The 27,113-nt window shown below is 39.6% G+C and overlaps 1 protein-coding gene across 4 annotated transcripts in view; it reads right to left on the bottom strand.

Annotated features, from left to right (window-relative positions):
* Nucleotides 1-27,113, bottom strand: part of NR6A1 (nuclear receptor subfamily 6 group A member 1) — a 183,938-nt gene that overhangs the window by 54,282 nt on the left and 102,543 nt on the right. Inside the window, exon 1 of one of the 4 annotated variants that reach the window (XM_036218399.1) lies at nt 532-9,337. The exons of the other annotated variants lie outside the window; for them this stretch is intronic. Coding sequence (XP_036074292.1) covers nt 532-547 — 16 coding nt within the window. The 5' untranslated portion in view covers nt 548-9,337. Of the gene's footprint in view, nt 1-531; nt 9,338-27,113 lie in introns of those variants that run through there. 4 annotated transcript variants of the gene reach the window in all.

The raw sequence follows: 27,113 nt of genomic DNA, 5'->3' as shown, positions 1-27,113 counted from the left end.
ATGCCCCAAACTGCAAAATATCTAAGTTTCCCAAAGGGAATGAGGTTGCCTTATCAACGGCCTTGTGACCCCAATACTACCTATAATTAACAGTACTAAATAAGGCTTTGGCAGATAGGGTGAACTGGGTTAAGGAATTTAAAAATATAAACAAATTATATCAAGGGGTAAATTTTTAAAACAATTTTTTAAAATGTAAACTTTACCTAAGGACTGTAACGTGAAATGAAGTTTAAAATTTTTCAAGTCAGTATAAAATTTAAATCAATTTTCTTTTCTTTTTTTTTTCTCATTCTCTTAAAAACATCAACCACAACAATCAATTCATAGGTTTCCTTCTATTTTCCCTATTCTAAAACGTTTATAGTCAGTTGCTATGTACATGAAAACTTGCTGGCTGAATTCTGCCAAGACACAAAAAAGGAATGAGCTGCCTCCCTCCTCCCTCAAGGCTACTATTTGCTTTAAATCTTCAAAGAAAATTTCCAAACCTTAGATCTGGTCCCAGACTTAAATAGTCAGTTTCCTTACCTTCCCATGTCTCCATTTCATGCTTCTTGGAGTTTGTTGAGAAGTTCTATTGCAGCCATGAAGAAACAGAGATTACAGGACAAGTCTAGCTTGATGACCACCCTTCCGATACTTGGCCAATTTCTCTCTTAGCCGAGACTACGACAGTCATCCTTACAGGTCAGTTTACAAGCCAGTCATGTGATTAGAAAGTTCAGGCGCTAAGGTCACAACGTGTATGGAGTTCGTTTATTACCAAAGGTTATCTAAGTGGAACTGATAGACTTATTTTCTTTAGTTAACAATACTGCCTACCATGTCTCTCTGAAAACCATAATGGGAACATTTAATGGGAAATACTCCTCTGGTCTTCCTTAAACTGAGATTTTAAAATTAAAAGGGATCATTTTAGAAGAACCTGGTTTTCATTTAATTTAAACAGTTCTAATATGTGAGGTTTTCCCCCATCTCCCTTTAAGAGTTATTCTATACTATATTCTTCTATACTCTGAATTAGAAATTTTAAAGTTGAAATCTTTTGCATAAGAAAAAGACAAAACAAAACCTCCACATTATGCATGTGTTTGGGGGTGGGGGGCGGAGTGGGATTCCCTGCTTTTTGTCATTATAATAAACAATGACAAGGCAAATTCTTCTGAGAAAATTAAAACATGGAGCTCTGAGTTATTTGCAGGGTTCACTTTAACTCTGGCCCTCAATTTCCATGCTCTGGCTATACACACTACTTTGAAAGAATGTGGAGAAAGGAAACTAAGGGCTGCAAAATCCTTTTAGAAAGCAAAGGTTAGAAATTCCACCCCCTGCCCCCAGCCAAATTCTTAAATCTTTAAGTAACCTTCCTGCTTCATTCCTTTACAACTCCTAGGACCTTAAGCAATCGTTATGCTATGTCTGCCTGATTTGTGAACCGAACCAGTAACACAGCAGAGTGCGGCACACCAGACTGTGCATGCACACCGCTCAAACCCCGACACGGAGCTGCGGAGGCTGGCGAATCTGCGTCATATGCTAACAACACATGATGTCAAACATCCAGCCATCCATTCAGATATCAGAACACAATAAGAGGGCAAGTTCCACTGAGAAGGTGGGATGGCCCAAAGAGAGACTGCTTCGCGGGGATAAACGCTTCTTAACTGCACAGTGTTCCGTGCTATGAACTCTCCCTCTCTCTCTGGCCTTGGGAAGGACTTAAAAGGCCAGGCACATTCTATAGCAGTGTTCCAGAAAAAAGGAGACCCTCCTAGGGGTGGAGGTGAAAGGTGTCACCTGGCAGCCACATAATTGAAAGGCGAATATTGCCACCACTGTAACTAGAGCGTTTTCCCAACCAACAGAGAACATTAGGGTCATCTAGCAGAGTAAGGGCCTAAAGAGAAAGTGACCAATGATTTAGAAGAGGAGAAAAGGGTATAATTTATCTGCCTAAAAATAAATGTTCTGTCACTACCACCACACGCCTCACTCCAAACACAAACAGATCGACCAGCTTCATACCCCCATTCTCATCCAGTCAAGAGATTAATATTTTCTTCTTAATCCCTGTGGAACTTAATGTCTCTCTTATAATTTTAGGAAAGTGACTAGAAATAGAATGAGGGGGAAAGCTGGACATAGGGAAAGTTCATCAGGAGAAAACTATTCAACGGGGAACACTCATTCAAAGGGCAGCTCTCTGCCTCCCCAAGGAGAGAGTCTTCTCTGAACTCAGTGCCTGAACACAACAGAGGTGTAGGAAGTCTCTTTGCTTCATGACACCAATCTTTGGAGGAAAAGATGAAACTGGAAGCTCTTAGTCTGACTCCTAGTATCAAGACTGAAGCAGAGCCCTTGATTTTTAAGGATGGGTCTTAGTAATAATCCCTGAGAACAAATCTTTAACATAGTTTAAGAAGACCGGCAAGTCTCTTCTTTGTATGTAGTCATATTTCTTCAGCATCTTCGGTACCACAGGTTTTTTGAGAGCTCTTTATAGGTTCTACTGAGAGAAAAGGGAAAGAGAACATGAACATGCACTTCACTGACCACGTGAAAGCAAAGGACAAACTCTAAATCTTAACCGGGGCTCCCAGAAAGATGGATAAAAACAACTGCAGAAGAAAAAAATCATTTAAAAAAGATTAAAAGCATCCCTAAAATTTATGAATAGGAAGAGGAGAAAAGAAAATGAGAAATCAGCAACATTTTCTACTTGCTCGTATTAGCTTTGTAATGTAGAATAGAGTAGATGAACGAAATTCTACATCCAACCAACATCTGCAGCATTTGCATACTGCACATCTTAGAATTCAAAATTTGAGTTAAAATTATGAATGGCAGAACCTTAGTTAACCTCGTGAGAGACTGGTTCCATTTTTATTTTAAAGGTGGAGAAAGAAACTGAGTCCCAAAGGAAGGAAGAGGCAGGAGTCATCAGACCAACTGAGAAGAAAACCAAATATCCTAGTCCTTCATTTCTTCCATTATACCACATATCTTAAACAGAAAAAAAAAAGCGCCTCATTTTAGATGTTACTATTCAACATCACTTCCCATCTGTTCATTTATTCAAATGGTAGCTTTCAAAGAAGCCTGCAGATTTTGAAGTTAAGGTGGGTATCAAGATGTAATACGCTTAGTCCTTCAGTATAAAACGAAAGGTAGCAATTCTAATGGCCACGACAACTGGTCTCATTTCAACCTTTTTTTGTTTTTAAGAAGTTTCAATAAAAAGACTGATGCAAAGTGAAAGTTATGTGACCACTATGATAGAGGGATACCGGAGAACCTCTATCCAGTTCAAAAAACTAGAAATATGCAGAAAATGTTTTAAATTCCTTTTTAACCACAAAAAATAAGAGTCCAAGATCTCTAGTTCTTATCTGTCAGGTCCTATGACAGTCCCTATGGCAAGAGAAAGAGAGTTTAATTCGACTAAACAGGAATAATGGAACACATCTAAGGGAAATCCATACAATGTGACCAACAAGCAAACCTCCTAAGTGCAAAAAAAGAACAGAAGCAACAAATAACATGCTTAGATATGATTTCCAGGTTTGCCTTCTATTCCTGGAATTGGATGGGGGGCGGGAGTTCATTACCAATGCAGAGTTTTAAACTAAAAATACTCCACAAACGGCTTTTATCCAATTCTACAAACATTCACTGAGTACCTCCTATGAGCTAGGACTATGCTGGCTGAAGTGACAGAAATGAACATCATGTGACCCTGTCCTAGAGGTACTCACTATCTGTTACCTCCCCAGCCTCATGTTCTACCATTCCATACTAACCCGCTTGCAGTGCAAACATACCAAACGGATAAATGACAATATGCTATATGAGCACTGTAACACAGGTGAGTACTAAGTATTGGGGAAACAGAGGAAGGAACAATTCATTAGACTGGAGTGGGATGCTACAGAGGGCGACGCGTTTGAGCGGATCCATGGAGTTACACGAGTGGACAGACAGGAAAGATGTTTCAGGACTTGAAGGAATGGGCAGCACTGGGAAAGATCAAAAGATTTTTTAATGCCTATGCTATAAAGTCAGGAATTAAACCTGTATGTGAACGAGTACCAAGATTGGCTAGGGAAGAAAAGCCTTACATATAATGACCGAAAGCAATGTATGTACCTTATCTGAACCTGATTTGAGCAGATCAACTGAAAAAAGACATTTTTGAGACAATCAAGGAAATTTAAACATGGGTAGGGCATTTAAGCAAGTCAGTTTCCTACCCACAAATGGAAGAACCTGGAAAGAGTAAGCCCTCCTCCAAAACTCCATAAATTTCCCATTTTAGATTTTGTGCATGAGTTTTTAAAGTCAGTCAGTCCCTTTTGAATGAAAAGAAAAAGAAAAGAACCAGATCTATAGTATACAAACATAAATGCAGCCAACTACTGTATCTCCTGAGAGGTCTGAACAAGTTGGGACCTACTCATTCCATATGGCACCCCTGCCTGTCACCTTCACAATTAAGACCCAGATCAGCCTGGAGATTAATGCAAATAAATGCCGTTGCTCTGAATATAGCAACATCTCAAACTGCTGTTAAACAACATGTGTAAATGAAGTAAAAAAAGATCAAAGTAATAAAAAGCAAGACTTGAGGGCAGAGCAAATGGACAGAGAGCATTTCTCCTTTGGTACCTCTAAAAGGGAAGACCACTTGAAGTCCAGTAATTTCCAGGTAAACCCTGGCCTCAGTTTTGACTTCTCAAGTTGTTTTATTTTTGCCTATCTACCCATCTACCCTACCTGGGGGTGGGGGTGGGGGGGGGAAGAGTCCTATGACAGCCTCAGCAAGAGGCTTCTGCCTACGAGTAACTCAGTTCTGTGTAAGGACACTGGGCAAAGACCTGCAAGATAAACTCCCAATAACTGTGGCATGATCTTCTGGTGCCCAAACAATGGCTCCCAGGCACCTACGGTATAAAGGTCCAGACCCCAAGGACCTTTATATACAGCCGCTGTTGATCCAATTTCATTTACCGCCACTCCTAAAAGCAGCCATCACTCGAGCCATACTGACCTACTTGATAGTGTCAAACATCAAATGCCTAGAATAACTCTTTCTACTATTTCCTTATAGCTTCCGCTACCACTTACTCATCTTTCTGGATTCAATTTGAATATTCTAAGACTACATTCTCCCAGATCTCAAATCAGACAATTTCTTCCACACTTCCTGAATCCCTAAAATATACCATGACAATACATATCTCCTAGTATTTTTATTGTACAGTTTTATCTCTATTAATCTGAATGTACCCCTAAGAGTCAAGCCTTGGTGTTTCCAGGGTCCAGCCTTGGGCTTAAGATATAGTAGGCTTTCATAATATGTTAAAGTAGTTAGAAGGCTCTTGGGCAGGGAGGGTGGGAAGGGTAGGTGCGTGTGTGTGTGGGGAGGTGCAGTTCTTTTATTAAACTTCAAGGTGCATTCATATTCTACTTCATTTTCATATTTCCTAACTCTTTCACGTTACTTCAGGGGAGAATTTTTCCCCTAAACAAACTCCTCTTTAGAGCCCTTTACATATCAGGCTCTTTGTTTTATATATACTTTTTGATTTGTAAGCCTACCTGACACTCAACTTTCCAACACTGAAGGCCCAACCCTGGTAGTAAAAGATTTCTGACCAATATGTCCTATTTGCTGAGTTCTTGTATTAGCGTGGAATCATATGTTGCTGGTGATCTTTTGATTAACATAAAAATCTCCCAATAGATTCCAAGCTATATGAAGGCAGGGACTTTGACCCTTATTCTTGTTCATCATTGTAGCCCCAGGTGCTCAATAAATACTTGTCGACTAGAGAAAGGAAGAAAGGAAGGGAGTTGCTTCAGAAAGCAGGAATACGGGAAAGAAAATCTTTAAGGAGTACAAATATTCAGAAAAAGATTGCTCCGGGCCATTCCTGCAAAGCCAAAACCAGTTCAAGCAGCCTCAATTCCAACTCTAGTAAACCCTACCCATACACTGAGCTCGCCTCTAATTGGGGGACTGGGTGTAATAAATCTAAAAACCAACAGGGCCGGTTGTAAACCAGCCAAGTGGCAATCCTACCTGCAACCAACCCCACCCTTCCTACCCTACTAGTGATTGAACCTGACTCTCTAAAGGTAGGTACAAGAAAAGAGAAGTCAACAGGGGCTTAATAATCTTAGTCTGGGGTAGAACCTGACTGTAGTTGGCAAAGGGATTTATTTTTATCAAACAACACAGACATACACCCAATCTGAGTCAACTACACATGGCGACTGAGCCCTAACCTGGATCATGTATGTCATGAATTCCTCCTCTGAAGCTCACATCTTGATATCCAGCTGCCTCCTGGACATCTCCATCTAGATGGATCTAACCTAAGCTCCCAAGACATATCCAGACATATCTTCCCCTTAAATCTGCTCCTGTTTCTGGGCTCCCTGTTTCAGTGTGTGGCCCCAGCCATCCAAGCCAAAAACCTAGGACTTTTTCCTTGACTCATTTCCCACCCACATTCAACCTGTCATTATTCTTATCTTTTTTATCTCCTCAAAACTTGTTGAATCAGCCACTCTCTAACCAAAGATGGGACAATTTGAGTATCTTTAATAAAATTACAATAACTGAAATACAAATGTTTAAATCCATGAGTTAACAATAACTCTAAAAAAATAATCTGTCACCATTGAAGGATGCTAGGGATCCAACAAAGCATTTTTTAAAATATTAAATAAAGGGAAAAAAACAAGTATTTATCCTGACTTCCCTAGATGAAATACACCACACAATAATAAACAGCAATGGAAAAACTTCTCTTTACAGAAACATTCCAGCTAAGAAATGAACAGGAAATACTGAAATTAGAGTATTACTATGAAACAATGGATCTTAGACATTGATCATCAACAACTAACATTAGTACATATCTTCTGATGGAAGAATTCAACATCCCCATGAAGCAGTCTTGCCAAAAAGTTGAATCTGAAGGTCATCAAGTTTCTAGAGCCAATTAATCAAATGAAAGAACTACAGAGTTCAGAGGAACACATTCATCTACACTACAAGGATGCAATCAGCAAAATCTGGGCTATGGTAAATTCAACAAGACTAATCACCTAATCTCTTAAATGAATTCGGAAGGAAACAAAGACAGAGGAGAAATCTATAGATAAAAACAATCTTTTAGGGGTACATGCCGAATATTAATGGATGAAATTGCATGATACCTGAGAACTGCTTCGAAATAACGTGGAAGGGGAGGAAGTGGGTGGAGGTATAGGTGGGACAGGATTAGCCGCCATGATGGTTACTGAGACTGGGTATATATCAGTTCGTTATACTATTTTATGTGTTTCTAGGTATGTATAAAATATAATAATACGAAGTAAAACAAATCTTGAATCCATATACTTGTTTTCATCTCTACTGTCCTATTTTTGGCCACCATTCTCTCGCATCTAGCTTATTTCAAGAGCTTCCTTATAGGTCTGTCTTGTTAGCTACTATTTTTTCTAGGTCTACTCTCCACCCTGACAGTGTCCCTCACCCCACCCCCATCCTCCCACCCCTGCAACCCATTCCACACTCAGGCTGCTTTCTAAAACTCAAATAAAACCATGACACTTAAATCTGTCATTGCTATCAGAATAAAGCACCTTCCCAAGCTTACAAGGGCCTTCCTCACTGAGGCCCCTTGTCAGCCCCTCCACTCTCCCTTCCCATAATCCAAAGCTCTCAACAAATAGTGCTATTTGCAGTTTCCCAAGTGTGCTTTACATGTACCGTTCCTTCTGCCTTCCTAGTTTCCATGAGCTATTTCTCAGCTAATTCAGACATTACGTTTTCAAAAAACATCTTCTCCAATTCTTCCCTGCCTTACAGGTTCCAATCCAGTCCTATGAACTTCCAGTTTCGTCCCTTCAATATGCCGGCCTGCCCATGGGTTGTGATTATTCCAAAAGGAACAAGACCTAATTCATCTCTGCATTCCTGGGACCTACCACAGAACCTAGAACAAGCTGGGTACTTGATTCGTGTTTGATAATTTTTTAAAAAAATAAATAAAAATTAAAAAATAATTTAAGAAGCCTAGGCTTCCAAGGAATCCATATTCCACAAAAACAGCTAACTAAAATAGAAGCAGCCTGAAATTGCATGCTTTGGAATTAGACAAATATGGAATCAAATACCAGCTATACAACTTGCACTAAATTTTCTAAGTGTGAGCAAGGAACCGTCAATTCTCTGTGCTCCCATATTTGTTAAATGGAAACAGTTTCTCACATGGTTACTAAGTATACAAATCGAAGTAACTAAAATGATCTTTAACACAACACAGTGCTATGCACACGTGTCAGTGACAGAATTTAGCAAACTCCAGGACCACTGGGTCTGCACCTTCGCTCTTCCACTAGCTGACTCTATCTCCAATATCTAACCCTAAAGGCCTTGGGCAGCTTCCTATCAATAAGGTCAACCTACTACCACTTGGCAGGTTAAGGACAGGAGATACTGCGTCCCGGCTACTTTCCTCGTACCTGCTGCCTCTGTGTATATTCACTCATCTGCTCTTACCCCCTGGCGAATCCTGAAATATGATCTAATCCCAGGCTTTAGAACTCAGATTTTTACCAGCTTGACCTCTGACCATGCTGAGTAAAGGGAGCAGAGATAGCAGAGGCTGGGATACGTACTCCAGAATAAGAGACAATAGACCTTCTGTGCACGTGCAGTTCCAGGACATCTTGGAGCTGGAACTGGCTCCCATTCTCACTTGCGCAGGCCTATTTCTTTTTCTTTTATAGAAAAACAGAGTAAAGAGGGGAAGCAAACAAGTTCTAGGGTTGAACCTAGATTCAAATTCTGGATCCTGCTTATCCCAGCTATGTGACTTTAGGTAATTAAAGAACTTTCGTCTTAATTTCCTCGTCTATAAAAACGGGTTAACAGTACCTACCCCATAGAATCTCTGAGAACTGAAAGATTATCTTATGAAAAATGTTCAACACAAGGTCATACCTTAACTTCTCAATAAACTTGTCATTGATGTTATTTAGGACAATGTTTCTTTTCTTATTATAAAGTAATATATGTTCGGTAGAGGGAAAACCCCAGAAAACAAAAAAATATATATATAAAAAAGAAAAACACACTTTCATTTCACTACCTAACTAGAACCATAAATAATATCAGTTACATTTGGGTGTACTTCCTGACATCTTTTTTTCTTTGTGTATATATACTTCTTATTTTTTATTTTATTTAAAAAAATTTGAACATTAATTTCCTCTTTCACTGAGCATATTATATATTCTCCAATGTTATTAAACATTATTTAAATATTTAAGTTACATAATCTTTAATACATAATATGTATCTTACATATATGTATATAATGCATAATATATATTAAATGTTATATATTTAATAATTATTTTTTGTTAAGACAGCAGCAAAATATTTCATTAATAAATACTGACTAGTTGACTGACAGATTGGTCTAATTTGCCATGTCCTCTCTGAATCCTTTTTCATGTGCTGTCCTCTCTGCTTGGAAAACGCCGCCTCTCTATTCTCGACTACCCCCCGCGTCACGCCTTCCCACCCTCCAAAGCCTGGATAACTCCTCCCGCCTATCCTTCCAGTTTTAGTTTAAAAGTCACTTTCTCAAAATAGCTGTCCTTGATCTCCTACTACCCTACTTCTTATAGCACACGTATTCCCCAATTTTGACTCATCGGCACGTATTGAGATTACTTGTAAAATCTTCCTCTCCTCCACCAGACATAATCTCCATGAAGGCCATTCTGTCTTGGGTTTGTTTCATGTATTAGTACAGGGAAAACACTTCAAACAGCCACCAGATTCAAAAGCTCTCCAAGTACTTAGTAAGAAATTCTTCCTGGGGCCTCATCGTATAATTTCCACACATAGGAAAAGGTCAGTCAATTGATGAATGACACCAGCTGTCTTAAGCATGGTGGTGTTTGTTGTACTGAAGGTTATTTCTCTTAGCACAATATTCCCTGGGAGGAGCAGGTAAATATTGAGACAGGAAACATATCCATATTTTTTCTGTGAATTACCGTACAGTAATGTTTCTCCTCAATATTCACTAAGGACAGATGAGTGCATGTGTGGGAGAAAACTACACAAGTCAGGGAAAGAACCACCCTGAAGGAGTAGAGGAAATGATTTTCAGGGTTCACACAGGGCCAGGGATAGTTCTTGTTCCCACCAGCCACAGGGGAAAACTTTCAAGATTAGAGAATTTACTTCCCAAAGATCCTGATTAGTATTCATATGTCCCTGACACCTGGCCCTCAAGTATTCCCCTAAAAGCAATGATTGTTTTCTCAGATTAGCTACTTGTCATATTCAATCCATAAAGGATAGAACCCTAAGACAGGTGCTAATGGTTGGTTTGTGGGATGAGAGATGGATAAAATCAGCAGGAGCTAGAGAGGCAAGTCCAACAGGTTGAGAAAGTAGATCCTAAAGTTAAACTTTGCCTCAGGCTCATCCTGACAAGACGAAATCCACCTCTGTGAGCAGAGGTCCCCTTTGCAAATCAGCTTAGCACAAAAGTGACTGTAAAAATAACATCATAACCCCTCTTCAACGAACTGGTCTCCACATTAGAAATTCTCCCTTTCTTTGTGAATGCTTTTAAAGCCTCTGCCCAGAACAGACCTTAACTGCATTAAGGCAATTCCTGGAAAACGGCTCTTCTTAATCTTAGTTGCCCTTCTGGTCCTAATGATGTAATTATGGATTCAAAATCTGATATTGCCCTTTTAATGGTGTTTTCTCAGTCCTAGTGAAGTTCGCTTCTCACACAAATAAGATATTTGGATTCCACTGAATATCTCTGTTCAGATCAGGTCAGTACACAGAGTTGGCGAGCTTAGATGCTTCATCATGTAACATTGAGAATTCTCAATGAATGCGGCATAAAAAGAAATTGCTAAACTTTCAGGCTAAGACGCTGCATGGAATGCAATGCCATTACTTTAATGACCTTATTTAAAAAGAGAAATTAAGAAGAAAATGGGTAGGGGGCTTTTTACAGTCAGTTTCACTACAAGAGCCGCAAGGATTTGAAAATCAACACTCAGCAAAATAATAATGACATGACAGACCTCGGAGAGGCAGCTGTGACAGGCATATTGATGGGGTTCAAGAGTGGGAGAAAGATACTGGAGTTGAAATCCTGGTCTATTAAAGACCCATTTGGCTCCTTTAAAATTATAAATGTATGTATGATGAATTCTACAGAGGCCAGATACTAGAAACTGTAAAAGGCTATCAAACGAGCAACAACATAATATTTATTTCAACTCCAGGAAAGCCCACTTTCATTAAATTCTAGTTATCTCAATCTTCAAACTCTCTCTGTACCCCCCACAAGGCACCCAACTGACACATGTGAAAGACAATAAGTTTTATTCTTTTTTTTCTTTTTTTCAGGAGGATGCAAAACCTTGTAAGCTTAAAGACATGAACAACAGAATGATTAAAGGTAAATATTCAAATGTTCTTGGAATTTAGATAACTAAAAAGAGTCGTAGCTAGAATAATTTAAGTCAGAAAAATCTCTATCACTTGTTACTTAGATAATCTTCATTTATTCACCTGAAAAATGGAGATGATTATACCTACTGTTCTAACTCAGGAGTGTTCTGAGGAACAAATCAGAATGTGTGTGGAAATGTTTTATAAACAGAGGTGCCATATGGTTATTATTTGTAGTAAAAATAACAGGTACTTTTTTTAAAAGGTAGTTAAGAAAGAGACAAATATAATTGGATCAGAGGGGAGAGAAGGAGGGCACCCTGGTCCCAAGTATATAATCCAAAAGTAATCATCATCAAAAAAGCATACTGTTTCGGTTTTTATTCTTTCTGAATTAAATTTCATTCTTTTTTTCCTTTGGCCATAAAATGTGTTGACAGCTCATGAAACAGAAATTTCATAAGCTATAAAAGAACTAATCACATCCACGAAAAAATTGAACTGGAAAAGTATTGTCATAAAAAATAAAAGAATATATATATTTTTTACCATTCGAGGAGAAAGCCTTTTTATGCATAAGGCATCATTAAGGAAAAGATGGTCATATTTGCATTTACATAAATATCTAACTTTTGAAAGGTGAAGACAACCAAACACACAAAATATTTATGAACATAAACAAATACTAAAAATAAGTATGAAAAAGATAAGCAAACTCCCCACTGAGCAAATACTATGACCAAGGATGCCCTAACATGATTATAGTATGGATAATAATTAAAAGGTCACTAATAAAAACTCGAATTAAAGCAATTATTATGCACCATTTCCCGTTCAACAAATCAGCAAAAAATTTAGAATGCTGAGAATATTTTAGTGTTGGAGAAGTTTTGAGAAAATGGATATGCTTATATAATGTTGGTGGCTGATAAATAGCATGAATACAGCTTATAGTATCTATCAACATTCAAACTGCATACTTTGACCCAAGGATCCCACTTTTACTACCCTATCTGACAGAAATATTCACACGTGTTCATAAAGATAGATGTATAAGGATGATCACTAGAACATGTTACAATTTGATCAGAGCTGGAAGAAACTCAAATATTCATCAATATAGGAAATATCAAGAAATGGGGAAGTGATTAAGGAGATAAGAAAATAGACTTTTTAGTCCTTATCTGGTCACTCTGCAAGACTCATTCTGGATTTTAGTCAGCCTGTCAGTCAATCATTCAGCTAGTCCCTTCTCTCCGTTTCTATTTGTCTAAAGTGATGTCAGGCAGTGTGAGCAAGCAGGCACTCCATTCTCATCACCTGCACGGGCCTTCCCCGCCCCTGCCCCAATAATTTAAACACAATCTCCAACACAACCGTGCAGGCATTTCTCTTAGTGTTAAGATTCTTATGAAACTGGAATGCCGGGGAGCAAAGCACACTCTTGGGGCAGGGAGTCAGAGGTAGGTAAGCAGCACATGCTGGCAGTGATTTTTAGAGAAATTCACAAACAATCTGTTGATTTCACAGGACCACTCAGAATATCTCAAGTACAAAACACACTTTCAGGGATTAACTCATTAGTGGGCTACTTCCCCTTGTGCTATATCCACAGCTGAAAGCCAAGTGGTTGATCAAAACCTGCTCAACCAGACAGCCACTTCCAGAGCCCAGAGGCTCCAGGCTCTAGGTCCAGGCTTAGCTTGAAAAGCAATAATGAACAATCCATCCCACCACACCAGGAATGATGTTTTCCCAGAGCTGAGTACAGGGCCTGACACAGTAGGTACTCAGGGGCTGTCTGAGAAACAGGGATGACACTGTACTTACATGACTCCAACAGTGACTGCTGTTTTAAATTTTGCACTGCAGGTATTTCATTTGCCTCACTAGACCTGGCCCTACTGAAAACACAGTAATTTACTCATTAAATGAAAAGGATCAAGACATACGAGTCAATACTTTTTATTCCCATCCAAACGTTGTGTGACAGGTGCTTAGTTTTAGAAAACAGAAGTTTTGGTTTTTTGAGAGGTTCCTTTCTCTCTTCAAGGCTCTTTACAGAAAGAAAATTCTCAGGAGTAATCAGATAACCTGTAGACTGTCACTATACCACCGGGCATCATTTAAGGTACAGACCCCACACCAGGGAAGCAAGCCAGGCCCTCGTCAAATCACACAAAGTAATGTCTAAATTCTATCTGGCCTCCTCTAATATAAACGATTCCACAGATGAAAAGGCTGGCTAGGAAGTTCTTGTCACAGCTAGGGTGCCTGTTTTAGTCAGTTGCTACCTAAGGGACCAGATTTCTTTTCTAGGAAACCAAGTCTGAAGGAGGACCATGCATCATAGAAATGTTTGTAGCAGGTCACTCAAACGTCAAGTATTTGTTTCAGGAGAAAACATAAAATATAACAAAATATACTACAGAAATGTATGGGTATACTGTTTTACCAACAATATTAATGAAATGTCAAAGGAAATCATCCCAGCTTTGACAACTAGTTTTGAGGATTCCAGATTAGCTATTACCCTCCATAAGAAATATCTCCCATGGCTGCAACTGGCGTAGTCTGCTTGGTTTTTGTTTTGTGATAAAAATTTTTCTTCTTCTATATTGTCTTTTACATAGCCAATTATAGCAACTGTAAGCATAAGTGTTGAACATCTAGGTTTTATTCTTTTGCCACTACAGATGTTACAATGAAACTCTCTGTACTTGTATATTTTCTAACATCTGCTCAATTATTTTCATAGCAAAAAGTCTTGTGAAAACACAATGCAATATACATATGATATACTATAGAACTGTACACTTGAAACCTATGATTTTATTAACCAATGTTACCCTAATCAATTAAAATTTTAAAAAGTTTAGAAAATAAAGAAAGTTGTTAAAAAGGAAAAAAAAAATCTTAGGACCGGTTCACGAAGTTGGAGACTATGGAAAGCTTTGACACTGGCTCCATACAGCCCTGTCACAGTTTCCCTTATGATCGGACCCATCCAAACTGCTGTAGGTGTCCTAAAGGCCACCAGCAGAGGGCAGCATCCTCCAGAATAACAGGGCCTCGGAAAGAGGATGCCAAGCATGGGTAGTGGATGGTCAGGAGACAAAGGCAAAACCAGCAGGGCAGTACTAACCAGGGCTCCCAAGATCTGTGAGGTGTGGTAGGCCCCGACTCCTGCAGTACAACCGGGGATCATCCACAACTAACATCTGGCAACAAGAACACTCATCTGTTCTTGATACCTCTGCCGGCACCATGATGAAAAACTTACCTCCCCTTACACAGGAGTATATAGTGCTATACTGGCTACAGAGACCATGCAAACTTGGATCCTGCCAGCAACAGAGATGACTGAAGCCTCACCCCTGGGGAGACTAAAATAGGACAGCCTTGGGCTGTTGGCCTCACTTTGGCCATTTCTGTTGAAGCAAAGAATGGAAAGGACGAGCACACTTATCCGTCGTAGATGTCCAAGTTCCAGAAACAACTGTGGCTAAAATGTCTCAGCGTTCATTTTAGATCGTCAACCAAGTAAGTCATCCTAAATTAATCTGAATATGAATCTGGAATATTCAAGTATTGCAGTTCTTGAGAGCCTAGATCAATACCAAATCCTTAGTCGAAAGGCTGGAAACTACTGTTAATTTACCGGCTCCTCACCACTACCCCTCTCTGATATGTTAACTTCTCCCTGGAACATTTATATGATTGATATCATAGCTCGCATTACAGAAATAATGCAGCACTGATGATGCAGCGCGCGCGCACACACACACACACTGGGGTGGGAAGATTTAAAAGCACCAAAATCTAAACATACAAACCTCTCACTTAGAAATTCCATTTCTAGGATTTTGTGCTGCAAAGTAATGCCACAGATTTGCAAAGTTTTATACAAATATATTTGCTGCAGCCCTGTTCATGATAGAGAAGAAATAAAAGCAACCTAATATCCACTAACAAATGATGAATTAAATAAATCCTGGCACCTCCATTCATGTAACCATCAAAATAATAAGACTGATGTATAAATCTTACCATGAAACAATCTCTAAGACAAGTTAAGTGAAATAAAACAAGCTACAGAGTAAAATAAGTATATAGTTTCTGTTTTTGAAAGAAAATGTATATTTTGGAAAGTCTAAAAGAACTTACACTAGACTGCCGAAGTTCAAATTTTGACTGCCACTTATTAGAAGTGTGACTTTATGTTTAATCCTCAAACTTGTTTAATCCTCAAACTTGTTTCCTCATCCATAAAATGGGAAAAACAGTATCAACTTCAAAGTATTATTTCATTCATATATATAATTTAACTGAATTGCTGCCATACATATATGTACATATACACATATATACATACACACACATATGTATATAACAGCATAGTGCCTAGCATACAGCCAATGCTCAGAACACTCAGAAGATAACTATTATTACTACTATAGCCACCTGTAGGAAGCATAATCCGGGAGGAGACTGATTTACCAAGTTTTATACTCCCTATATAAATTTTTCAGAATAAGCACATATTACTTTTATAATTTAAATATATATCCTTATACTCAAGAGAAATAAAAGCATATGCCCACACAGACTTGTATGTGTATGTTGACAGCAGCATTACTCCTAAACATCAGCAACTGGAAACAACCTAACTGTCTATCAACTGGTGAAGGGACAGACAAAATGTATGCCTAGAGCAGGGCTACATAGCACAAACTACTCATCTATGCTATGACATGGACTAACCTCGAAATCATGCCAAAGTAAAGAAGACACAAAGAACACTTATTGGATGATTCCATTTATATAAAATGTCCAGAAAAGGCAAGTCCATAGAGAAAGACAAAGGATTAACAGTATAAGGACACAAAGGATCTTACGGCAATGATGAAAATTTTCTAAAACTGATTTATGGTGGTTATACAAGTAGGGTAAATTTACTAAACATAACTGAATCGGACAATCAGAGTGAATTATATGATACATAAAATATGCCTCAATGAAGTTGTAAAAAGGTATCTTTATAAACAGCATGTATTATTTTATGTTCATATAATACTTTACCCCTTGGAAAGTGACTTTCACTTGCCTTACTTATCCTATTTGACCCTCACAAGCATCATGTGAAGCAGACAAAGTAAGGATCATGCCCTTTAAAGAGAAAAGAAAAATGATGTTCAAAGAAACTGTACAACTAGTCCACAGTCACTGCTAAGAAGAAAAGCAACTGGAGCCCAGCTCCCAAAACGAAACTAAACCAATAAATGTGGCAATTAAAAATGTGCCGAGACTATAATCACCAAATGTGCCAAGGATATAATCACCAAACAGAGATCATTTTAGCTGAATACTAAAGGACAGGGGCTTTCTAAATTCTTAAACTTTTTCAATAATTGTGCATCGAAGAAATCTTACATAAAAGGTGCTTCCCCCCTTATACTGTCTGGCTAAAAGTGGGATCATTATGGATACACACCAAATCCCAGAAGCAACAATAAATCTCCTGTTCAGGGGCTCACGAAATGCTCAGCACACAGTGGAGGGTCAGTATATGCTTCTAACTTCTATGAAAAATAACTGTAAATTTAAAAAAAAATGAATCTGAACATTATTCCAAATGCATCCTGCATTTCATTTTATACAGAAAAACTGGAGAGAAATGACAAGAGAGAAAATTCAAACCATAAACCATATGGAACGCTCTCTCTTTTTGCCAGGTCATTAATTTTTGGCAACCGTTTTGCTAAAAAAGTACAAAAGGCTGCCTGCATCTGCAGTCTCCATAGGCCTCCTCGGCACCAGGAAAGCAACCAAGAAAACAACAAAAGCCTAGTAGGACCAACCAATAGCTTCCCACAGCTTTCTCTTCATATGACTAGGTGCAGAGAACTACAGTAGAAAAAAATGGTTCTGTGTAAAAAATATTGTCAGTCACACTATACTGGCTGGATAATGTGGGTGAGCTCTCTGACTCCCATTTTAAAGATGGAAAAATAAGTTCATACAGGCAAAAAAGCAAAAGATTTCTCAGCATTTTCTGTTGATCACTGCTAAAAAGACCAGGGCTCTTGAATAGTTAACTAAAACATTTTGCACTAAATCTTGACAATTGAGATAATTTTACCTAATCGTCCCCTCTGAAAAGATCTTACAAACAGTTGGTAAACTAGAAAAGATATAAAATCAGCAAATTACAACTCATGGACCACTATAACCTATTTGGAATTTATTTTTGTCTTCATACCTGATATTTTATTCAGGATTTAGGCACCTAGAGAAGGTAAAGGCTATTAGGAAAAAGCCACAAGCCACAAACAAATGGTTTTGAAATTCTGGGCAGACCAAGAAAAGTACTGGAAAACCTAACAAAAAAGCAGAAAACAGCTCAACCTTGGCTTCTGGGGCCTTCTCATGGAGATGCAGATTCTGAACAAGCTAGGCACAATGTACAAGTAGGTTCAGTTTTTACATAATTTTATGCATAGAGAAATAGACCTTGGAAAATAGTTTACGAACTATTTTCAGAAGACTCGCATTGTAATAAAAATCATAATAAGGGGGCTATGAACCCTGCACCAGGCAGAGTACTTCTAAAGGCCCAGAAATACCCATAGTGTGCCCATAAGAGGTCTGTCTCTACAGGGGGTGGCAGGGTTCTTTTGGCCTCTCTTACCAGTCAGCCCTCTACAAAGACGGTGGCATGATGAGAAAGGGATAAGAATTGTCAAAATGAAGTGAACTGAATAAAGGTAAAGATATGATGACAAGGTATCACCAAGATGTAATCTTCGGTGAGTTCTGAATTGTCAGAGGGTTTAGGGGTCGGGTAGGGGTGGGCAGCAGTTTAGGCAAGCCAAAAGCTAGGAAAGAAAAGTGATTCATTTCAGATAACAAAGAGTGGCAATCTATATCTTGTGAGTTCAATTTTTTAGAATATTTGTCTTAATTTCCCATTCCTATCCCTCAATATTAGAGAAAGCCTGGTTTAATAATTCTAGCCCTACTTCAACTGTACTATGGGGTCTTGAGGGATAAACCATTCAGCTCTGCTTAGATCAGAGAGTTGAACAGATGTCTGCTCCCCACTGAGGTCTGTTTGGTGGACAGCTTAAACCGTCCCACATACATATACCCCTCATACCCCACACTTTTCTTCTACCCTTATTGGGCCCTTACTTTGTGACTGGTACCAGGGCTCTAACTGTTTTATGTGTATCTTTTTACCAAAATCTCTAAGAAGTCTAGTAGAAAGACTACTATCCTCATTTTAGTGATGATAAACTGAAGCTCAGAGAAGTTAGGCAAGTTGCCCATCGTCAAACAACTCATAAAGGGCAGAGCAAGAATATGAACCTAGGAATGTCTGAGCACTAAAACAGGAGCTCTTAACTACCACGCCACAGTGGTGGTCGCAATTAGTAAGAGACCTCAAAGGCATGGTGACTTACAAGGGAGAGAGTCAATCTCCTTGTAAAGATTTCCTTCTAGGCAAATGATGGACATTGTTTTATTTGAGGGCTGTGACAGTTTCCTTGTACAGGGTGGCAGCAGTGGGATCACAGGTACAGGTCCGCTAGGCTAGCAAATCAAAGCATACCATCCGTCCTCAGACAGATGAGAATATTACCTTCTGCCTTTTTCTAATACTAAGTTGAACATTGATAAGGCTCCTTTTTTATTCCGTTCTCTCTCTAAATAGGGAATATTCCAATTAGTTTTATGTTCCGTGTCTTCTCTTTTGAATCCTCGTTGGCATCATGTCCCTGCCCAGCCTGGGCATGTGCAGGACAAAAAGCTGGGGTGCGAGTTATCCTAGGACACACTGACTACCTACAGAGAGGACCATGAGGCCATTTCCCAAAAGCTAAAATCAAGGAAGTAGGTCCCCTGACACAACAGTTTCTCCAAACAACATGAAACAACCCTGAGATATCAAATAGTGTTCAGTCAAACCTTGCGGTTTGAGCCCTGCCATTGGTTGCGTCTCTGCAGTTCGTGCAGCGCCCTGGGTTTTGCTCCAGATCCGTCACTTTGCATTAGTGCCCTTCCTCCTCACTGCCTACAGAAATAACAGCCCCGAACATGGCAGCACAATCCATTTGTCCTGCTCTAATTACTTTCTGACATTACTCTTTTTGCTGCTAATGTCCTCCCTCCCTCTTCCCCGCTTCCTCCCTTTCTTCCCTCCCTCTTTCTTTTCTTTCTCTTTCCCTTCTTTCTCTCTTTTTCCCTTCCTCCCTTTTCTTTCCTTTCCTTTCCTTTCCTTTCCCTCCCTCCCTCCTTCCCTCCCTTCTTTCCGTCTTTCCTTCCTTCTGCCTCAGAGCATCATTAGAGTCACCTGAAAAGATGTTTAGGTTCTGCCAATACAAATTTTGTTAACTTTCTATCATAAAATTATTCCAAGAAGAGTATGATACTTATTACAAGAAAAGCCCCCGAGGCTCTCAAAATCATTTCCCAAATTCCCCAGCAATCACAGAGAGAATGACTAAGGGGGAAACGCTTGGGCTTGAAGTTATAGAACTTATGTAAGTTGTAGATGTGCCACTCGTGAGCTTTGAGACCATGAGCAAGTCTCCTAATCTGCTCAGTCTTAGCACTCTCTTCAAACAAATAGGGTTATACCTCTACTCATAACCGCATAACTGCTGCTGTGATCAACTGAGCTAATGTATGTGAAAATATTTTGAAAGAGCTACAGTCATGTTACTAGTAAGAGGCACAAAAATGATGACCAACACTGACAAGAATCTCTAAGTCTGTGTTCTTCATTAAACCTAATGTGATAGTTAATTATATGTGCCAATCTGGCTAGGTCATTAGGTGTTTGATATTTGGTCAAACATTACTCTGGGTGCTTCTGTGACAATGTTTTTGGAGGAGATAAACATTTAAACTGGTGGATTCTGAGTAAAGCAGATTACCCTTCATAATGTGTACATGCGTCATCCATCAGTGGAAGGCCTGACTAGAAGACAAGGACCGGCTTCCCCTGAGTAAGTGAAAATTCTTAAGACTGCTTTTGGACCTGACCTGGAATATCAACTCTCCTGGGTCTCTAGCCTGCTAGTTTACCCTGCAGATGTTGGACTTGCTAGCTTCCATAATCATGTGAGCCAATTCCTTTATGATAAATTTCTTATTTATCACACACACACACACACACACACACACACACACACACACTGGTTCTGTTTTTCTGGATAATTCTGACTGATACAACTAAGATTTAGTTTTGTTTAGAATTCACAATGACTATCCTATGTTCTAATAAAGAGATACAAAAATTTCATAGATAAATTAAATATCCAGGTTTGTTCCAGAACTTTGCTTGCATGGCGGACCTTGATTTATAAATTATCTATGTTCCCAGAGTCACATTTAAGTCAGCTTCCTGGAACTTAAAAGGCTTTTATCAATAATAAAATGGAGCTTAAGGACAAAGGATTGAGAAGCTATCCTTACAAGAGCGATTAACACAGTGATTAACACGTTTGTTGGATAAGTGCAGGAATCGATGTTGTTGTATTTAGAAAACACTTTTGGAAGAAAAGAATACAACATTTATTGAGCTTCTTGTGTGCTAAACACTGTACTATGTGTTTCATACATATTGTGTTATTCAACACTTAACATCTCTAAGACAAAGACGACAATGTTTCCTATTTCTGCAAATGACAAAATTGAGCTCTGAGGGATGAGATGTTTTAGCATAGGTCACACAACTGGAATGTGGTAGAGCTGGTATCAGACTGACTCCACTAACCTGTCTCAGACTATAGGATAAACATATTAAATAGTCTCTGCACTTAATTTTTTTTAAAGTGGGAGGAATGAACTACCATGTACTTTGTTCCCTTCCTCCACTCACTCTTAGATGTGCAGTAGCAAAACAGCTAAAGAAGAAAGAAAGAAAGAAAGAAAGAAAGAAAGAAAGAAAGAAAGAAAGAAAGAAAGAAAGAAGAGAGAAGAGAGAGAGAGAGAGAGAGAGAGAGAGAGAAGAGAGAGTAGCTAGAAGAAAGAAAAGCACTAAATCCCTCCCCACTAATCCAAGAAAGACACACGTCAACAATCACGCCCCCGCACCCCAGCACCTCACACATCGACTCTCTCCCTTCTCTCTCTCTCTCTCTCTCTCTCTCCCTCCCCTCCCTCCCTCTCACTCTCCCTCCACTCTCCCTCCCTCTCTCCCCCCTCCCCCCCTCCATCCCTCCCTCTCACTCTCATCCATCACGCCTCCCCTCTCTCCCTCACTCTCTCCCTCCCTCCTCTCTCCCTCCCCCTATCTCCCTCGCTCTCTCCCTCCTCCCTCTCTCTCTCTCTCTCTCTCTCGTCTCTCGACTCTCTCCTCCCTCCCTCCCTCCCTCCCGGCCCTCCGCTCCCAAAGAACAGAAAGACAAGCAAGCCAGACAAGCACTCAATACTCGCACTGGTCTGCAGGATGTCAAAATGAGCTATTTCATTATAGCAAAAGATTGGGTGTAAAGAGTAACATCTTTGCAAACAAGAATAAGATTTTAAAGAAAGCAACAGAAAGTACAGTGGTCCCAATGAACTAAATGGAGATTGGGGGAGATGTGTGTGTGTTTGGGGGGGGGGGGTGGCCTTTGTTTTTCGTCTTAACGAGCCAGCACATCATCTGTGCTGACCATAATGAGTGACAAGTCAAGCCAAAGCCAAGCCAAGAAGGCCTCTGTCTCCTGCAATGCTTCCCTTTCCCCATCTTAGATGGCCTTTCAGGATCCACCACCCTTAATTCACATTCTTGCCACAGATGCATACACTTAAAAGAGGAAACCAATTTTCCATTTTGTACTGTTGTACAGTGCCCACCAATCAAGGAACAGAACCTGCAGAATGATGAGTAATGAAACAAGAATTGTTTGCTATTAGACCAAATAAACTAAATAAATTCAATTTAAGCTACATTAAAATAGGCCAAGTGGAAACCAGCTGCATGAGAAGGTATTTTTCTGCAACAGGGTATGACAGCAGGTTACTTAAATGTAATTACTGTTGCAATTACATCACTAGTAAAAGTGAAATGTCGCAATTCAAGTAATTTCAAACACACTCCTTCACTTTAATCATTTTAAAAATCCACTTATAACTATGACTTCAGAATAACTCTGTAACAAGGTATTGTTAACCCTATTCTAGCTGTGAAGAAATGCCTAAGTGAGCAGAGCTAAGACCTAACTCCAAGACGTTTTGAGTATTTTTCCTTTCTCAAGGCCATTTCCCAAAGCTATCAAGGTCTTTGTTAGGCCTCTCTCTTTCTTGAGGTGTCCTGCTTCCAACTTCCCCATTTCCTGGGAGAATAGAATGGTTTCTTCTTCCTGTTGTCTGAAAATATCGTTCTATGTGCAGTGCTGAATAAACACTACTGTAGTCGTGGTCTTAGACATTCCAATCTATAGAATAAAGTCATATCTGTGAAGTTCTAAATGAGTGGCATGGTTTTTCCAGATAAAGGAGTAACTGGCATAGGTAAGATTAACCTCCAGTGATACTAATTTTCCTCCAAATTTTAGGGTCACTTTATCTCATAAATCATTTATTAAATTGTAAACACTTTGTGAACTAAAAGCAAGAGCCTTTTCCAAATGAACATTTGAGGTGCTGAAATAGTAAACCATGTTTTCTAAATATTTTCATTCATATAATAAAATAACAGAACCTGCAAAATGACAGTTCTAAATCAAAATAAACACACAGCTATATGCTGAATTCTATCTTGCAGTACATTACCTGCATACCTCCCCAATTATATTTTGAATTATTACACCTTTCTGAATCATTCCAGTTCTACTAACCAGCTTCTTCTTAAAAGTTAGTAGAGAATGTCTACTTCAGGGGAAAGAGCATGGATTCTGAGATCGAATAGACCTGGGTTCCAATTCTTGCTCTACCATCTCATACCTCCGACTCTTGGGCAAGTTACTCAATTGCTTAGAGCTTCAGTTTTCTCATGTAAAATGGAGATACCATTCCTTATGTTTTATGGTTATTTTTAACGTGTAAAGTCAATGAAAAAATATATCAGGTAAGTTCAGTTCCTAGGATATAAATGGCAGTAGGTTATGAATTGTTTTTAAAGTCCTAAAGGAATATGTCTATTATTCCTCATATTACCCAAAGAGAGGGAAATGAAAGTTACTGACATGAACCAAAGTAGTAAAAACTTATTTCCACTTCCAGTATTTCTAACATTTTAGCATGTACTTCTCCTGAATTAAAATACAGTCACAACTGGAAGATGAGTTTAAGATGAAATCTTTGGATAAAGGGATCTATGTTAGCTGATTAAAAAATATGTTTTTTTAATCTATGTTTAAATAGTCTCCAAACTGCTGCAGCAAAGCAAAACCATTTCTACACAGCTTGCATTTCTGCGGCATAGCTTTAAAAGAAATGAAGCCACTCTGTAATCCCATAGATTATGTCTAAAAATAGAATGATGGGCCAGCTGTCAGATGCATACATTGAAGGGAAAGTGGGGCCAAGAACTCTCCCCAAATATCATTCCAACTCTTCTGGCACTTGCTTGCATAAAGATGAAAAACAAATCTATTTCATTCCAGCAGCTACTACTACTTTCTTGTTGGACTAGGACAGGGTTTGGAATTCTAAAGATTTGTGAAATCTCCCCAAATTTGCAAAGTGCTGCTTCTAACAAGCTTATAAAGAAGCATCACACGTCATTTGGAATTACTGCTTCAACATAAGCCCATTTTAAAGAAGTTTTGCTTTTTTTGGGAACTCTTCCTTCCAGTTATTCAACCTATTTGTTAAAGAAGAAGAAAACAAAAAAAAGAAAAAGAATTAAAAGATAAAACTTAATCAGGACTAGGTTCTAGTCCAGACTCTAACATTAACTTTCTGGATAACCTTAGGCAAAGTATGCCCCTCTGTGGGCCTCAGTTTTCTTATCTGCACAATGAGCAAGTTGTGAGAGTTATCCACATAAGGATATCTTACAGCTAGGATTTTCTGAGCCTCAAAACTTCCAAACGGGCTGAACTGTTGTAGGTAACTGCTATTTTGAGCTGCTTCAGTCCCAATTCCATAAGCGATCTTTCCACCTAACCAAGGACTCAGCACAGGTCAAGGAAATAAAGCTTGAGTGCTGTGTAGGGTACAAATGCATTCATTTAAATACTTATTGAGCACCTAGTGTTATGCAACTGGCACTTTTCTAGGTGCTAGGGATAGAACGGTCAGCTGGACAGGAGTCTCTGTCAAGAGTCAAGAGTCTCACCAGCATTTCCCCTAAAGCAGGCACAGATCCTGCCCAGACCAATTCCAAACCCTGAACTTCAACAGACAAATGGAAAGAATGTAAAAAGCTTCAGCCTTACATCTGATACACTCAATACATGCTGGCTGAACCTGGAGAAGAACCAGGCTTACTCCGATGCCTTTGCAAAGCTGGCAGTTTCAAAGAAAAACAATCACATATTGAGTTTGAAAGAGGAACTACTGGGTGAGATATTAGGGTTCAAAATACTATGCCAACCATTGTTAGCACTTGTTTGTTGTTGTTTCAGAGAATAGTGGCATCATTAGTTAAAACCTGACACAGTGGAAAACACAAGAGAAAAAAAAGCCTAGTGTCAGAGTTGTTTACTCTGCACTGTAGCTCATAATCAAAGGGATCGCCTTGTAAAGGACACAGGTGTGGCCATTAACTGTCACCACAAGGACGATCGATCTGGTGTGAGATGCATCTCCCATAAGATTATAGGCTTATTCCTTCCTAAGCCTCAGACACACTATACATATACATTGTTGAGACGATCCAAGGACTCTAGGAGTGTGAAGATTCAATCATTCATTCAACGGGCATTTATTGGGTGCCTGCACAACCTTCATGATGGTGATTCAAAGCAGGAAGACTGGCACGGTCTCAACCCTTACAGACTAGCAGAAGGGACAAACAATAAGCTTTAATGTAAAGACACATTGAATTATAATTGTGATAAGTGTGATGCAGGAGGCATGCGTAACAATGAAGGGACCTAATTTGGCCTGGGAGGGGTGGGAAAACATTCAAGCAATGGATTATGAAGAGAATGGGCAACGGTCAAACTACCCACAGAAAAGAGTCAAACACATGATTTCTTTCTAAGAACTGGCCTAGCCTTTTATGCGCTCTAAGCCTCAGACACATCTTTTCCTCAGTGCTCACGGCACCCTGTACACTTCTCAGCATTACTGAGCTGATGTTACTACAATGTGCCAACCAGTTTTTTGAGTCTTGTCTCCCTTATGGGTTGCAAACTCCTCCAGAAAGGGGACCTCATCCAGCCTATTTCTGTGACTCTGGTACCTAGCATTGGGCTGGATACCAAGTAGGCCATCAGAAAATGATGGTTTCTATCATTACGATTACTTCTCTTCGGAACGGTCATCACACAAACTATGCAACTCTGCTCCTAGCAATCGAGATCTTTCTCCTACAGCAGAGAAACACCAGCAGGTCCTAGGAGCAGGTCGCCCGCCTATCGTTGACCCCAGCTTGTGCCACTGCTATCAGTTTCTTGGTCATGATGATTTTTGCTTGTTTACATGGATATTTCAGAACGGTCTTTTCCAGTGTGCTGTAATGACTTCCAATGCAAGACTATTAGCTGAGAGCCCCACCCCCACCCCTCCCTACCCCCGCCCACCCTCGTCTGGTAACAGTCTGTGCCCAGCTAGGAACCGGGGACACAGCAGGAGGTGAGCAGCTAGTGAGGGAAGCTTCATCTGTATCTGCAGCCACTACCCAGCGCCAGCATCACCGCCTCGGCTCCACCTCAGATCATCAGGCACTAGAGTCTCATAGGAGGAGCACCTATACCTGGTACCAAAATAGTTAGGGACCGCTGCCTTAAAAGGTAGTGATTTTAAAGATCACGAGGTACTGAAGGGGTAGGCTGAAGAGAACTAGGACACAGCTAGAGTATTCTGCAGGCTAAAACAGACCCGATGTGTCACAGAAAATTAAATCAGAGGCCGAATGTAATTCCTGGTCTCCTGAATAAACACAAGCAGAGCCCCTGGTATTGTGTCACTGACTACACTGGGGCCATGCTAGGTCCTCAATGACATCACGTCCTATACCCCAGGGTCATCTTAAATTGGGCAGGCAAGGTCACTGCTCCTCCGAGCCAAATTCTACAAAGCTCCAATTGCCCCAGACAGAAAAAAGAGGATGCCAACTGCTAAATCCATTTTGATAGCTAGAGAAGGATTAAAGAAACTGCACACATGGTGATGTCCAAATCTGAGCAATGAGATTAACCTCCATGTGGACTGCCTATACCTCACAGAGGTTGAAAACAAAGGGATCTGCCATCACATTTTTCACATCTAAAGCTCAAACTGAAAGGGAAGCCCTAAGTGAGAGTGATGCACTCCACTGCCTCAGAATTCTAGAGAAATACTAACACAGGGTCGCTGTCCTCTAGAAACTTAGGGGAGACAGACCGGGAAATTACCTACAGTGCCCCCAGAAAAGCACAAACTAGGTCACAAACAAGGTGCTAATGGGAACTCACAGGCAGGAGTGATAAATCGAATCTCTGAGGGG

The sequence above is a fragment of the Rousettus aegyptiacus genome, unplaced genomic scaffold (genome assembly GCF_014176215.1).
Source record: "Rousettus aegyptiacus isolate mRouAeg1 unplaced genomic scaffold, mRouAeg1.p scaffold_m13_p_3, whole genome shotgun sequence".
NCBI lineage: Eukaryota > Metazoa > Chordata > Mammalia > Chiroptera > Pteropodidae > Rousettus > Rousettus aegyptiacus.
The sequence above is the reverse complement of the archived record's forward strand: the minus strand, read 5'-3'. Positions and strand labels throughout refer to the sequence as shown.